Below are 15,106 nucleotides of genomic sequence, written 5' to 3' on the forward strand. Positions count from 1 at the left end.
ATTTCCCAAAATACTGACTCCCTCACAGTGTTTTATTTCAGGTGATCGGAGTCGGATCAGACAGACCATCTCCTTTGTGTTGGAAGTCTTCTGACTTGCACAAAGTGCGAGTCCTTAGAGCTGTAGTAGTCAGTAAGTGTCAAAATAGGATTTATGATTTGATTTCAAACGGTATTTAAAATGTGAATTCTGATATAAATTTTATAAATAAGTTGTTTAGAAAGATGGCGTTTATCCGCTTGAATTCAATACCAATTGCCGTGAGTGGAATTGGTGATGTTTGTGATCAGAAACAGGGCGGTGCTGGATATGAGATATCGCTCGGTAAGACCCTGGTTTCTAAGAATTGTTTCGCGAATGTTTCAGAAAAGGAATACGATATTTTAATAATTGAATTATATTATTTAAAAAAGATTTCTGATAATGTATTACATATAATAATATGTTTCAATCGCAAAAAATTTACAGTGATTTTACGCTTGCTACGGGTTCCGGAGCTACCACTCCCATTCCCTAGCGCCGGTCGCGGCTCAATAATTTGGGTCGTGACAAATACATACCTTATTCTAGAAATGAAAATACGTCTTTGTCTCGGACGAATCCAATTGGGTTTGTCAGAAAAGAAGTTGGGTTCGTCTAAAGACGAACCATACCATCGTCTAAAGACGAACCATACCATCGTCTGGAAACGAAGATGTCTCTTAGTTTGAGACAAAGACGTCTCTTTGTCTTCGTCTCAGACGAACCGATCATGGATCTTCGTTATAGAGGCATGAGAATGTTAGAGATGAGAAGGCTAGAGTCGAGGAGGAGCGGCGACACATGTAAGGGAGGTGGTGGCAGAGAGAGGTGCGGTGGCAGCTGCATATTAGATTTAATTTTTTTTCTAACTTATGGGTTTTAATTGAGGGTATTTTAGGTATTTATAGTTTCTTTAAGAAATTTAGAGTGTTTTTGATGGCGTGACACTGACTGTGTGATATATGTACCATCTAAAAATGAAATTTAGGACGTAGTGACAAAAGGCTCAAAGTCAAGTTCAATTGGTAAAAATAAGCCGTTTTTTATTAACGGAGAAACATGAAGTCGTAATTGAGATATAAAAATGTAAAAGATCAAGTGAGATTTGGAGTAAACATTAAGGTCTATTTTGTACATTTTTTCCTTTCAAATTGAATATTTAGCTACAACTAAAATATACTTATAACAAATAGACTAAAATTAATAATTTTAAAAGTTTTGGTTTGAATTTAAACCTTTAAAAATATATTTTATATATAACTTAAATATAAAAAAATAAAAAATGATTATTTTTGTATTTATAAGTTATTTTAGATATTTGTTTGATATTCTGACATTTAATTTAAATTTAAATAATAAATATTCAAAAAATGATAATTTATTAAACTATATGAATTTAATACTACAATTTTTTGAACAAGAATTTAATACTACATAAAACATACATATATATATTTATGATATATATACTGAAAATAACCTTATAAAATATTTTTTTTTATTGTGGAAGCTATGCTATAGAGCAAAAATAATCTTAAAAAAAGAATTGTATAAATTTAAAAGTGCAGTCACTTTTTACTTTATGTCCATTAAATTTTAAGTCATTTTTATAGTGTTTAACCGCATAGTAATCTAACATTTAATATGAATTTTATTTTTAGTTACTGTGATTAAACAAATTGTTATTTTTAGGGTGGCGATATTTCCGGATCAACTTTTTATAGGGTTAGGGCAGTTTTTTAGTTTTGGACCTTACTACCCCTTTAATGATTATGCATCTGTTTTCCTGTTTTGATTATTTTTTTCATTCCAAAATTAGGCTTATTTAATAGGAAACAAAACACTTAAATCTTAAAATAATTTTTTTCATATTGATTTCTATTTTTAACTGAATTAAATCCTTTGATAAACTTAGAAAATTAATTTTACAATAGAAGGCACATAGTAAAAATAAATTAAAATAACAAATTCTGTATACAAATGAAAAACACATATTTTATGGGTTCCAAATTTTTTTAATCTTTTATAATTTGATGTTACAAAACTGCTTGAAAAATAAAAATCACAATTTAATATTTGATTTGAACAAATTGACTCAGAGTTACAATGAGAATAGAAACATGTGAGCATTTGAGATCAATGGGAAAAATAATACAGTATGTTAGAAGATGTATCAGATTTTAAAAGAGTAACCTTAACATACACGGCCGCTATGATGAATTCATGTTCCGTCAAAAAAAATTGATTTTACAGCTTTTTCGAAAGAATTTGGTTCAATTACATGGAAAAATTATTTGATTCGGTTAAAATAAGAAATCAATATGGAAAAATTATTTCAAGATTTATAGTGTTTTGTTTCCTATTAAATAAGAATAATATAATAATAAAAAAAATAAAAAAAGTTAGATGCCTAATTATTAAAAGAATAATACAGTCCAAAACTAAAAAACTGCTCTGATTCTATAAAAAATTGATCTGAAATCGCCATCCTATTTTTGTAGCTTGATTTGCACGTATTAAACTTCCATTATCATATTGAGAAGATCTCTTAGGCAAGACTACGACTGCTATCATACGGAGGACTACTGCATTCGTATCATTTGAAAACATTACCCATCTTTTGTTTATTAGAATAATGCAGATCGAGACTAACATGGTAAATTACTAATGAACAGCAAATTTTTGGACTTCAAAATTAATTATATTCAAAGGTAATATTCATAAATTTGCATTTTTTTTCTTGTAATTAGATCTCCAAAATAAATAAAAAATGACGGGAATTTTCATTATTCAATAGTTAACCATGGTGGATCATTAAACTGGCCGGTAAGCTTATCCCCAGCATCTTGTTCCACAGACAAACTTTTAGTGACCAGAGCTGACCGGTGACTCACCATCAATGGTCTATCTCCGACGTCGTATTGCTCACTCCCTGGGTAGTACCACGCTGGAGTACCATTCTCAAAGCCATTCCACGTCAGCCTTCTCAAGCCACTCCCATCCAACTTAGCCACATACAAATCTCCATACGGCTGCATCTGACGTGGCAGCGACACCGGCTCAGCACTCAAGCTCCCTAAGTTAGCCGTAAACAAAAGCCACTCACCATCTCCACTAAAACACACGTGGTTTATCCTCTCTATCCTTTCCCTTTCATCCTCGCTCAACTTCTCCGTTCCCTCCAACCGGATCCTCTTCAGATCAGACCCGTCGGGTTTTACTACGTAGATGCTAAACGGGTTAGCATGACCCGGATTATGCCTATTTGAAGAAAAAGCTATCAAGTCTCCTTTAGGAGACCAGCTAGGCATAGTATCAATCCATGGCCCCTCCGTTATTTGACGTACGTTGCCGTTGAACTCGCCTTCCACGGCGTCAATTATGTACAGATTCTTATGGCCATTCCGGCCAGACCGGAATACAATCGATTTACCATCCGGTGAGCAGGACGAGAAGGCGTTGTTACCGGAGTCTTCTCCGGTTAGCATCTTAACCTCGCATGGAATTTGATCAAGACCCGACTTGAGATCCGATGGGTCAAATATTACCCGAGCAATCTGGACTGTTTTATCAACCGGGGCAAACCCAGGTCCTAGAGTTGTATAGATAACATTTTTCTCCGTTGGACTCCATGAAGTGTGGAAAGCTACACGGTCTCTGGGGAGTAGAGTCCACCGCTTAGAACCGTCTGATTTAACGATGTGTAAACCTTGACTTACGCCGGCGTTGAAAGCTATAAAATCACCGTCAGGGGAGAATGAAGGAAATGATCCGTTGATTCTCAGCATATGTAGATCGTTTTCCGGAGATATAACCGGTTCGATATTAGGAATGCTGGTTTGTCCACTAGCTGACTCCCCTCTAAACCGGTGGTACCCAATATACATAGAATCTGGAGAAACAAACGGGTTATAGTGATGGAAACTCGGGTTCACTAACTCAGTTACCGGATAAAAAGTATTTGAAGCAACATCAAATATTTCAATATGCCTCTGATCCTTCCCACGCCGTCTCGTAGCAACAACAATTCTTTCAGTGTTATGCATAGCAGCCGGAGTGAAGCAGTGAACACCCGGCGGAGTAATTCGAACCGGAGCAATTGGAAACCCAGAAAAATCATCCATATTTTCCGGGAGTTTGACTTGGAAAATGCTCCACCAGCCATCATCAGCCTTGCGATGAAAATAAACGGTGGTATCGCCGGACCAAGAAGGCCATCCGCCTCTTTCACAAATAACAACTCGTTTATCGGACTCAGACTCTTTGAAAACAACAATATCAGTATAAAGATCCTGAAACTCACCGTCCCAAGGGCGAGATCCATAAGATGCAACGGCAATATAATTCCCCGAAAGAGAGACAGCAGGGCTGAAGTCAACGGCACTGTTAGGAGTCAAACGAGTAACGCCGTTATGATCGTTATTTAGATCGGTTACGTAAAGAGCGTTCCAGCTTTTGAAAAGCTGATCTGGCTTTTCATGAGCAGAGATAAAGTAGAGGCGGTTGTTCTTGATTATGGGGCGGTCGTGGAAGAGGCTTTCAGGTGCAAATGGGAGCTCTTGAGGTTTGGGAAGGTCTGGTCTGGTGAGGAAAACTGTGGGGAGACCATTTCTTTCGGATATGTAAACAATGGATTGGTTTTGGTGAGAAGTGAATTGGGCATTGAAGTTGAGGGATATGCCGTCCGTGAGGCGGTGTTCATCGGAGTTGGAGAGATTGGAAGTGTTAAGATTGGAAGGGAGTTTGACGGAGAAAACGTCGAAGCCATAATTTTGACGGCCGACGGTGGTGAAGACAATTGTGCCTCCTGGAGAATGAATTAGGTTTGGAGTTTTTTGGGTGGATATGGAAGAAGAACTGAGAGAGGAGGCACGCAAGTTCCAGAACTTGGAAACGACACTGTATCGATGTCGTAGTGGGACATGCTTATGGGGTAAGTTGATAAGAGGGAGAGTGAGATTACGAATTAACATAATTTTTTTGAATTGCGTTTTTGGACTTGCTAGGTGTTGTGCTTTTATTTTATTTTCACTTACTCAGGAAACCGAAAGCAAAAATTAGAAAGCATGACTGTTTGTGTTGCGTTGTCCTCACAGTCATGGTTGATGATTTTATTTATTTTTTTGAAAAAATATCTGCTGCAAGTCTAGATAGTTTCTCAAAACAGCACACACTTAAATTGATTCTTGTCGTGATGTTTACATGGTTGGACCACTAACTTGGAGCGTAAGCCCTATCTATGATGGTGCAGCAGCATGGGCTTGGTGTTCTTCACGAAAGCCGACATCATTAATTTTGTTTAAATCAACATCATGACTTTTAGAAAATCAAAAATAAATACATTTAAGATTCAAAACAAACATAACCAAAAATAGTCTTTACTACAATTATAAATATTTTAATAATATAATTCTAAAATTAAATTTGATAAATGAGATAAAACTAACAAAACTTGATTCTTTAAAAAATACTATGCACCAAACAAGCTTGAGACATAATAAAAAAATTGCTGAAACAACAATTTGCACATGAACAGTAACAATCCGAACAAATCAGTAAGAATCAGAATAGATGATCGGCCAAAAAATCATCAAAACCACACTAAAATACAAACATATCTTTCTAATAAAAATAAATATTCCCTCCGTTCCATTTTAATTTAACAAATTTTTTATTTTAAATGTCTCATTCTATTTGATAACTTCTATTTATAGAATACTTTTCACTATTTTTCTTCTTTTACCCTCCTCAATTAATGCATTTTTAAAACATATTTTTTAAAAGTGGTGAAGTATTTTGTCACGACCCAAATTATTGAGCCGCGACCGGCGCTAGGGAACGGGAGTGCTAGCTCCGGGACCCGTAGCAAGCCTAAAATCACTGTAAATTTTTCGCGATTAAAACATATTATTGTATATAATACATTATCAGAAATCTTCTTTAACTAATATAATTTAATTATTAAAATATTGTATTCATTTTCTGAAAACATTCGCGAAACAATTCTTAAAAACCAGGGTCTTACCAAGCGATATCTCATATCCAGCACCGCCCTGTTTCTGATCACAAACATCACCAATTCCATTCACGACAATTGGTATCAAATTCAAACGGATAAACGCCGTCTTTCTAAACAACTCACTTATAAAATTTATATCAGAGTTCACATTTTAAATACCGTTTGAAATCAAATCATAAATCTTATTTTGACATCTATTAACTACTGCAGCTCTAAGGACTCGTACTTTGTGCAAGTCAGAAGACTTCCAACACAAAGGAGATGGTATGTCTGATCCGACTCCGATCACCTGAAATAAACACTGTGAGGAGCTCAATATTTTGGGAAATACTGAGTGAGCTTGCAAGTTACTAACGGTATTAATATAAAAAAATATAACATCGCATCTTAAGAAGACGATAATATAAAACATATAAACAGGTATTTGATCCGTATGAAACTAATATCCAAGCATGCGACACATCTCTCTAATAATTATATATCGTTCAACCCAATCATAAATCTCAAGTTGTGAGTCCAATTCACTGGTGGGCCCAGCCCACTAGATACAGGGACTTCCAGGCTACACCGTAGCCGAGTTCACTCTCGTATCGAATTCATATACCCAATCGTAAATTTCATAATCATCATCAGCTCCCAGATGTGTCACATCATTTCTCAAATGCAAACACACTAGACTGACTCAATACTGGTGATCACACAGCCTATTGACACCCAATAGGTAGCTAGTTTCTTCGGATCGCATACTAGTTCTCGAATATAGAAATTAAGTAAACATATAACATTGCAATCAATTATATATAATGCGATGCGTGTAAACAATATATATATGAGATGATAACAAAAATATCCTAAAATAGCCCCTAGATTTCACGCGCTGTTTTTTATTTAACATCAATTACATCAGCACTAATATTATACAAAAAAATTTCATCACCACGTGAATGGTGACGTCAGTAGCCGGATGCTGACGCGTTGTGCACCGGCTCTTTACTGATCCGCGCGTGTTTGTATCAATATTTCTTTTTTGTTTTTCTTTTGATAAAACAAAACACTTATTTGAGCCCAGGTCCAAATAAAACCAACAAAATGAGTCTGACATATTATTTGGGCTAAAAACCTTTGAATCTGACATATTATTTGGGCCAAAAACCTTTCTATTTAGTTATTCTATATGTCATAATATTTTTTAAAAATGTCACAAATTTATAAAACAAAAATAGTAAAAATAATATTAAAATACATCCATGGAATATAAATATAATATAAAATTCACATCTTTGATACATATTATATACAACTCAAAAATATACTGGATACGGTTCAAACAATATTTAAAAAACATCTCATAGTCGTATCAAATACATATTTATTATATATTATGTATTAAAAAATGTATATATTAGATATAAATTATATTCGATGATGTATCAATGAAAAACAATATTGATACAAGATACACTCTTAATACATTTTTAAAATTATTCATATAAAATAATACATCAAAGATACATAGATAATACATCTATGAAACACTATTGAAAACAGAAGATATACATCCTTGATAAATATAATCCACAACTCAAAGAAATATCAAATATAGCTCGAACATATCAAAAAAAATATGTATAAAGAAATACAAGAAATAAAACTTAAAAAATGGTTTGAACGATCACATATATATCAGATGTACCAAATATGTACCAGAGATGTATTGAATATGTATCGAAGATGTATAAATTTTAATAATCCTCTATTTATAACAAAAATTACAATATGATAATAAATGTATCAGAGATGTATTAAATATTTATCGGAGATGTATTAAGTATCAATCATAAATGTATCTGTTATATTAGTACAATAAATATACACGAGATGTATCAAATATATACATGAGATGTATCAAATATGTATGAAAAATATATATATAATAATACGAATCAAATTAACTAAAATCTTCAAAATATAAAAACAAACCAATTAAATTAGTCGGTTAATTCAATTAATGTATCTTATACGTATCTATTATGTATAAATTATGTATCAGGGATGGATGTAATAATATTAATCAAATTAAGAATGTATCCATCATGTATAAATTATGTATCATCAATGTATCTATTAAGTCTATTTTAAAAAAGAATATTTATCGTGTATAAATTATGTATCGGATATCGATCAAATATATATAAAAATATATATACAATACATGTAATAAAATTTCAAACAATTAAATATATATCAGAAATTTATTAAATATGTATTAGAAATGTATCAAATATATATCGGAAATGTAGTTATATTATACAATAAATGTATCAGAGATATATCAAATATGTATAGGAGATGTATGTAATAATATTAATCAAATTATCTAAAATCTTCAAAATATAAAAACGAACAAATCGAAATAATCACTTAATTCAATTAATGTATCAAATGTGTATGTATCATGTATAAATTATGTATCGACGGTGTATCTTTAATATCAATTATAATAAATGTATCAAATATGTATCGTATATGTATCTGTTATATAAAATTTAACAATAGTCTATTAGATATATTTTTTCAAATTCTTTACTATATGTTTGACTATTTTTTAATTTTTTGTACCTAAATTAATTTTTTTAATTTAAAATAATTATTTTAATAGCTATAATAAATTTATATAATAATATCTATATGATAATTTTGATTTCACATCAAATAAATATAGAATGCATTGGCTTTAAAATATAAATTCAATTTACATACATTAATCTGCATGAGCAAAGCCTAATAAGAATTTTGTAATGTTCAAAAGAAATGAACAGATTTAGACAGCTGAACAATTATTCTAGCTGAAATGTTGTTGGAAAGGTATTAAATTTCTTTAAGACTGCAAATTGCTCTTTGACTTCACTTTCTTCTTCCTTCTCTCATCTTCACCCTCTTACTATACCTCACTCTGCAACCTAACCTTAAAAAGAACCTTGTTATCTCTTTTTCATGGCCTTCCAATATTTGATTAATTTAATTCATGTGAAATTAAAATTAAAATAAAAAATAAGAAACAAAATCAGAGACAGTTCTCATGACCTGCCCACCGATGAACCCCTACCAAATTGACATACTAGAAAAAGGTCAAGTTGAGCCATTGCCGGGAACTCCGCGTTCGGCGCCGATGCGGCATTGATAGACCGACTTTCGAACCTGGAGTTAGTATCAAGTCACACGATAATGGTGGTGACCCATCTCAGCAAAATTTACCCAGACCTGTCATCGCCGATTACAAGCAACTGCCGTCGCCTCCTCTGAATCTGCCACTTCTTCTTCAACAGCCGTTGTTGTTCCCTCCTTTTGTTGTCTGATGTTGAATATGTCGTATTGTAGTGATGTGATTTGTTGCTGCCGGTGATGTTTGCTGCCGGTGAGATGGCGAGGGTGACTTTTGTTGTTGCCGGTGGAGAGGAGAACTGATGCAGTATATACAATTTCAGGACACGTGTAGGCATAGAAGAGAAAGCGTGGTGATGAAAATAAACGAAGAAAAGCGATAATTTAGTAATAAAAATGGTGTATATGTAAACCTCATAAGAAAAATTGTACCGCATGAAAACTGGGATCAATTTTAGCCCTTTTCTGTAATTTTCTCTATATATATTTATATAAAATAACTTTAATATTTAATACACGAAAGTAAAGTGCAACTCACAGTGACCGCTATCCCAAAATTGCATTATCGTCAATTCATCACGTAGGTTCCATGTGTCATTCAATCTCGTAGCTATTTGTAATACCCCAAAATAATCAAAAAGGTAAACTATTATAGCAGTTTGTAAGAATACGATTGAACAAGGTATTTAAGGAAGGTATATGAAAATTCGAGGACGAATTTTTATAAGGGGGAAGAATGTAATACCCCAAAATAATTAATTAGCTAATTGGAAAACGTGTCCAGTCTGGATTCGACAGGGTGACGTTATCAGAAAGTTTTCAGATAAAATTTAGATAAATAAATTTTAGTAGGTCGGTTTCAGGGAGTTATTTATGAAGAAATTAAGGTTGCAGTTCAATTCTAAAGTTAGAATTGAAATTAAAAGGAAAAATGTTAAGAAAAGTCTAAAATAAAGTATAGGGACCAAAGTGACAATTTAGCCACTTTATGTCGAAAATGGAAATTTGAAGGATTCGACAGGAAAATGGTAATATCAAGTTTGTATTATTTATTGGATATAAATAATACGTATAAGTTATAATAAAAGAATTTATCGATTTAGTTATGGACTAAATCGTACAAAAGAAAAGTTTAAATGATAAATGATAATAAATAAAAAGAGCAAGGACCAAAGTGAGCATTTAACCTTAATATATAAGGATTGAAATATGAAGAAAGGAGAATCAGAAGGGTGATCTCCAGAAGCTTCAAACGCCGATTACGATCGTTTCGCCGCCGTTTCGCCGTTCGACGTCCGATTCGAGCGATTCAAGCGGCGATCTCTTCAGAATCGAAAGCCCTATCGTTTCCGAACATCAAATCAAGGTAAATCTTCAAAAATTTTGGTTAGAAATAAAAAGGGGCTGTTTTAGGTATATAGAATATTAGGATCGAATTTAACGTTTTTGAAGTATTATAGCGTTTTAATGAAAACCGAGATGCGGGTTTTGTATAGTTGAATGTATAGCACGTCGGGATGGCTGAAAAGCCCCGGAAAACGATTTTCCGGAGGCTGTTAAGGGTGTGCGTTCGCACACATTGAGTGTGCGTTCGCACACTCCTTAAAAATTAGGGTGTGCGTTCGCACACTCGTCAGATTCAAAATTCCAACGGTCAGTTTATAGATTTGCCTCTTAGGAACGCCTCTGTCAAATTTCATCTTGATCCAACGGTTTAATTGGGAGAGATCGTCGTTTTACTAAACAGTGTCAGTGCGCAGGCAGCACCTGCGCATTGTCCTGAAAACTACTTGAAACTTCATCGGAATGAAACTAAACCCTAAAGTTTGAAAGTATCATACGTATAGGAATGCAATTAAGAGATATATCAAGTATCTCGACTAAGTTTTAGGACACGATCAAAGTTAAAAGACGTATTTAGAATAAGATCGTGATAACCTAAGTTTACAACTTAGGATTTCGGTACTAAGTTTACGTTTATGAATTAAACGTACAGGTAATTTGGATAAGTAACGGACGTACCGACGAGCTACCAGACCGACAAGTTGGAATAGCTACAAGATCGAATAACGCATGGAACCTGCATGACAAATTGATAACATTGCAGTAGATTGGATAGCAGTCACTGTGAGTACATTTTAATTACTCGTTAATATTCATAAAGTCGCGTATTTTCATACACGGACGACTATATGAATACTTATATGTTTAATAATATGTTTGAAAAAGTACATGTATGTATGTTTTGAAAATGATTACTTTCCGTACTGCGTTATTTTAAGAATAACATAAATAGATGAAAAGAACATATATATTTAAAATACTGGGAAAGGGGTTAAGCAATATGCAAGTATCGAACCATATATAAAGTAGAAAAGTATAGTACATTCCTATATGTACTATTATTCATATGTTATAAAGAAACATAGTACGTCCCCGTACGTACTTTTAATTATAACGAATAACCATACGTGCGTGTGTTATAGATGTATGATTGTAGATTGGAATGTGCATGTCATGATCCATAAAGGATCAATATAACAGAACGGAAAATAGAATTAAATAATAAACGTAAAACGAGAATTTGTACGATGGTACAACCAAATATAAGAACTGAGATACAAGGTTGATCTCGGTAGAGGTATCCCGAGACCTGTATTTACCCATTATCGATAATAGTCCTCGGGACTCATATAAAGATAAAATCAAGCATAATATATATATCGAGAATCAACATGAGACAAGAACAATAATGAAGATATGATATAAGACACATCGGTTGGCGTGGCTATCGATGTCAGATGATTAAAGACACATCGGTTGGCTTTGCTATCGATGTCAGATATTAAAAACACATCGGTTGGCTTTGCTATCGATGTCAGATATGTAAAACACATCGGTTGGCGTGGCTATCGATGTCAGATGATTAAAAACACATCGATTGGCTTTGCTATCGATGTCAGAAAGATAAAGTCAGAGAAACTTAATGAGAAGAATAAAGACAATCAAAATTATAACAGTAAACAAAATATGTTAAGTATATACGTAGTATAAACGTACGTAAGACATAAGAATGAGGCAAAGATATTAATTACGTCTATAACATGAATGCTTAGTTTATGATACATACATGACCTATAAAGGTACGAGTGAGTATACATAGTAAGATCGTATGAAGTATGATTCAAAAAGAATATGTTCTATATAAAGAGGTTTTCAAACGTTTTCACTCTTTATGTAATATTGCTTGTAATTAAATGTATTCACTTAGTTTTATACTGACCCCGTTGTTACTCCAATTTTTACAGGTTGAGTTAGGTACGGTATGGAGAACGAAGCTTCCGAAATTTTTAATTCTCGGAAGTAGTACGAGTCATGAGACTAGGTTCTCATTCTAGCAAGTCCGCAGTAGTTTAGAATAGTCAGACTCTATTTGTAAAGCGCTTTACTCTGAGGTGTATTTCAAACAGGGGTCGTGTATATTTTGATATTATTATGATATACGAAATATAATTTATTTTGCGAAAAATTAGTACGTATTTTCAGGCTTGCTACGGGTTTTGGAGCTACCACTCCCATTCCCTAGCGCCGGTTGCGACTCATAAATTTGGGTGTGACACTATTCCAGTGCGTCAGCCTGGTAGTTCGTCGATACATCCATTTCCTATTCAAATTACTCGTACGTTTAATTCATAAACGTAAACTTAATTCTAGAACCCTAAGTTATAAACTTAGGTTAACACGATCTTATTCTAAAACGTCCTTTAACTTTGATCGTTAACTAATACTTAGTCGAGATACTTATTATATCTCTTTTTAATTTATCGGGGTCCTTAAACGTTTTTAGGATCTAATATTGAAAATATCGAAATCCCATTTCTTTAAGGCTAAAAGTCCAATTTAGTCCCTCATGAACCCGCTGCGCGCCCGCACAGGGTGGTGTGCGTTCGCACACCTTGGGTGTGCGTTCGCACACCATCACTGGTGTGCGTTCGCACACCACGGGAGTGCGATCACACACCACGTGTGATCCGCACGCAGCCCCCAGAAACGTCGTTTCCGGCTTCCCGTTGTGCTATCACTCGCCATACACGTATAAAACCTCATTTCCTTCAAAACCCGTAACTTCGTTTTTCCAAAAAACGCTAAAACCGGGTTTAAATCGATAAATTTCTATTTTATACTAAAACCATCCTTTAAATTCGAATTTATTACCAAACATCAAGATATTTACCTCAAAATGATACTTAGGATCGATAGAGGACGAGATTCTGAAGAAATCGCCGCGAAAATCACTCGATTCGGACGTCGAACGGCGAAACGGCGGCGAAACGACGGTATCGCTCGTTTTTAGCTTCTGGAGCTTTCTTTCTTCCTCTAATCACTCTTCATTCATCTTTCTCTTCTTTATATATTTCGGTTAAAGTGCCACTTTGATCCTTGTTCTTTCTATTTGTTGCAAATTATATTTCAAACTTTTCTTTCGCACGATTTAGTCCATAGCTAAATCGATAAACTCTTCTATTATAACTTATACGTATTATTTATATCCAATAAATAATACGAAGCTCGATATTAATACTTTCCCGTCAAAATCTACAAATTTCCATTTTCGACACAAAGTGGCTAAATTACCACTTTGGTCCCTGTACCTTATTTTGTACCTTTCTTGACATTTTTCCTCTTAAATCCAACTCGAACTTTTGAAATTGAAATATATTATTAAATTCCTCGCGTATAATCCTTTCCAAAATCGACCTACTTAAAATTTATTTATCTTTATATTTTTTTTTTGGAAAACTTTCCGATAACGCCTCTCGGGCGAGTCCAAACTGGACACGTGGTCCAGTTAGCTAATTAATTATTTTGGGGTATTACACATTTAATGTAATATGAAGATATAAAAATAAAGTTACTAATTTTTTTAAACAATGTGTCATGAGAATTTTATCAATTAGAATAAGACAAAGGGAGTATTATTTTTCAATAAAATAAAAAAATAGATACTTCTTTTGTCCCATAAAAATAAAAAAACTTGTCATTTTTTTATCTCATAAAAATAGAAACAATAGTCACATTTATTGTCAATTTTAGATAAAATTATTAAACTACCCTCATAGTTTTATTATATGAGTATTAAATGTACCGGCTTTCTAGTGACTCACTCTTAAAAGCTTTAAAGAGAAGAGAATCAATTTTTGCACTCCACTAGCTTATAATTGCACTCCAAACTTTTATCAAAGTACTAATATACCCCTTCATTGTTTTTATCCTTTTATTTTGTCTGACCCGTCAATTATTATTTGTTTTCCAATTTATATTCTTTGGAGCCGTTTTATTTATACTTTTATATCTTTCCTGTCAACTGATAAACAATCTAATATATTAATATGTATTTTATAATATAGTTTAAAATTTAAATTTTTTAAGTTTAAGTGTTATGTTAAACTTTTTATTACAAATTAGTCAATTTATACTTGATTTAATATAATTTTTTTATAGCTATAGATGATTTTAATTTATCATCATTTATTCACGACAAATTCTATGTATACTGATTATTAAATACTTTCATGTCTATTGACATATTATGAAGTCCATCAAAATCTTAAACTTACTAACACAAGTTTTTATACTAAATTTAGTAGCTAAATCAAAATAGTAGTAATAATAAAAATAATTCATACATTTTTAATACTAAATTACAATTTTAAATTAAAATATTAAAATAAAATATTTAATTAAATTAAATTAGTGATATAAATGACATACATATATTTAGGTCATCGTAAAAGAAATAATTTTTGTTGTAGGTGTTTCTAATCTAAACTCATTTTTATATTTTGAAAAAATAATTAACGAAATAATTAACTTTAGATTCCTAAAACAAAAGTTTAAAATTAT

General features: G+C 32.7%; 1 protein-coding gene across 1 annotated transcript; it reads right to left on the minus strand.

The window, feature by feature from the left end:
* Window positions 1-2,781: 2,781 nt before the first annotated feature.
* LOC126686473 (uncharacterized) lies at window positions 2,782-5,108 on the minus strand. Its single transcript, XM_050380528.2, has one exon. The coding sequence runs from the start codon at window positions 4,992-4,994 to the stop codon at window positions 2,808-2,810; it is 2,187 nt and encodes a 728-aa protein (XP_050236485.1). The 5' UTR covers window positions 4,995-5,108; the 3' UTR covers window positions 2,782-2,807.
* Window positions 5,109-15,106: the final 9,998 nt, after the last annotated feature.

Source organism: Mercurialis annua, linkage group LG6 (assembly GCF_937616625.2).
Source record: "Mercurialis annua linkage group LG6, ddMerAnnu1.2, whole genome shotgun sequence".
NCBI lineage: Eukaryota > Viridiplantae > Streptophyta > Magnoliopsida > Malpighiales > Euphorbiaceae > Mercurialis > Mercurialis annua.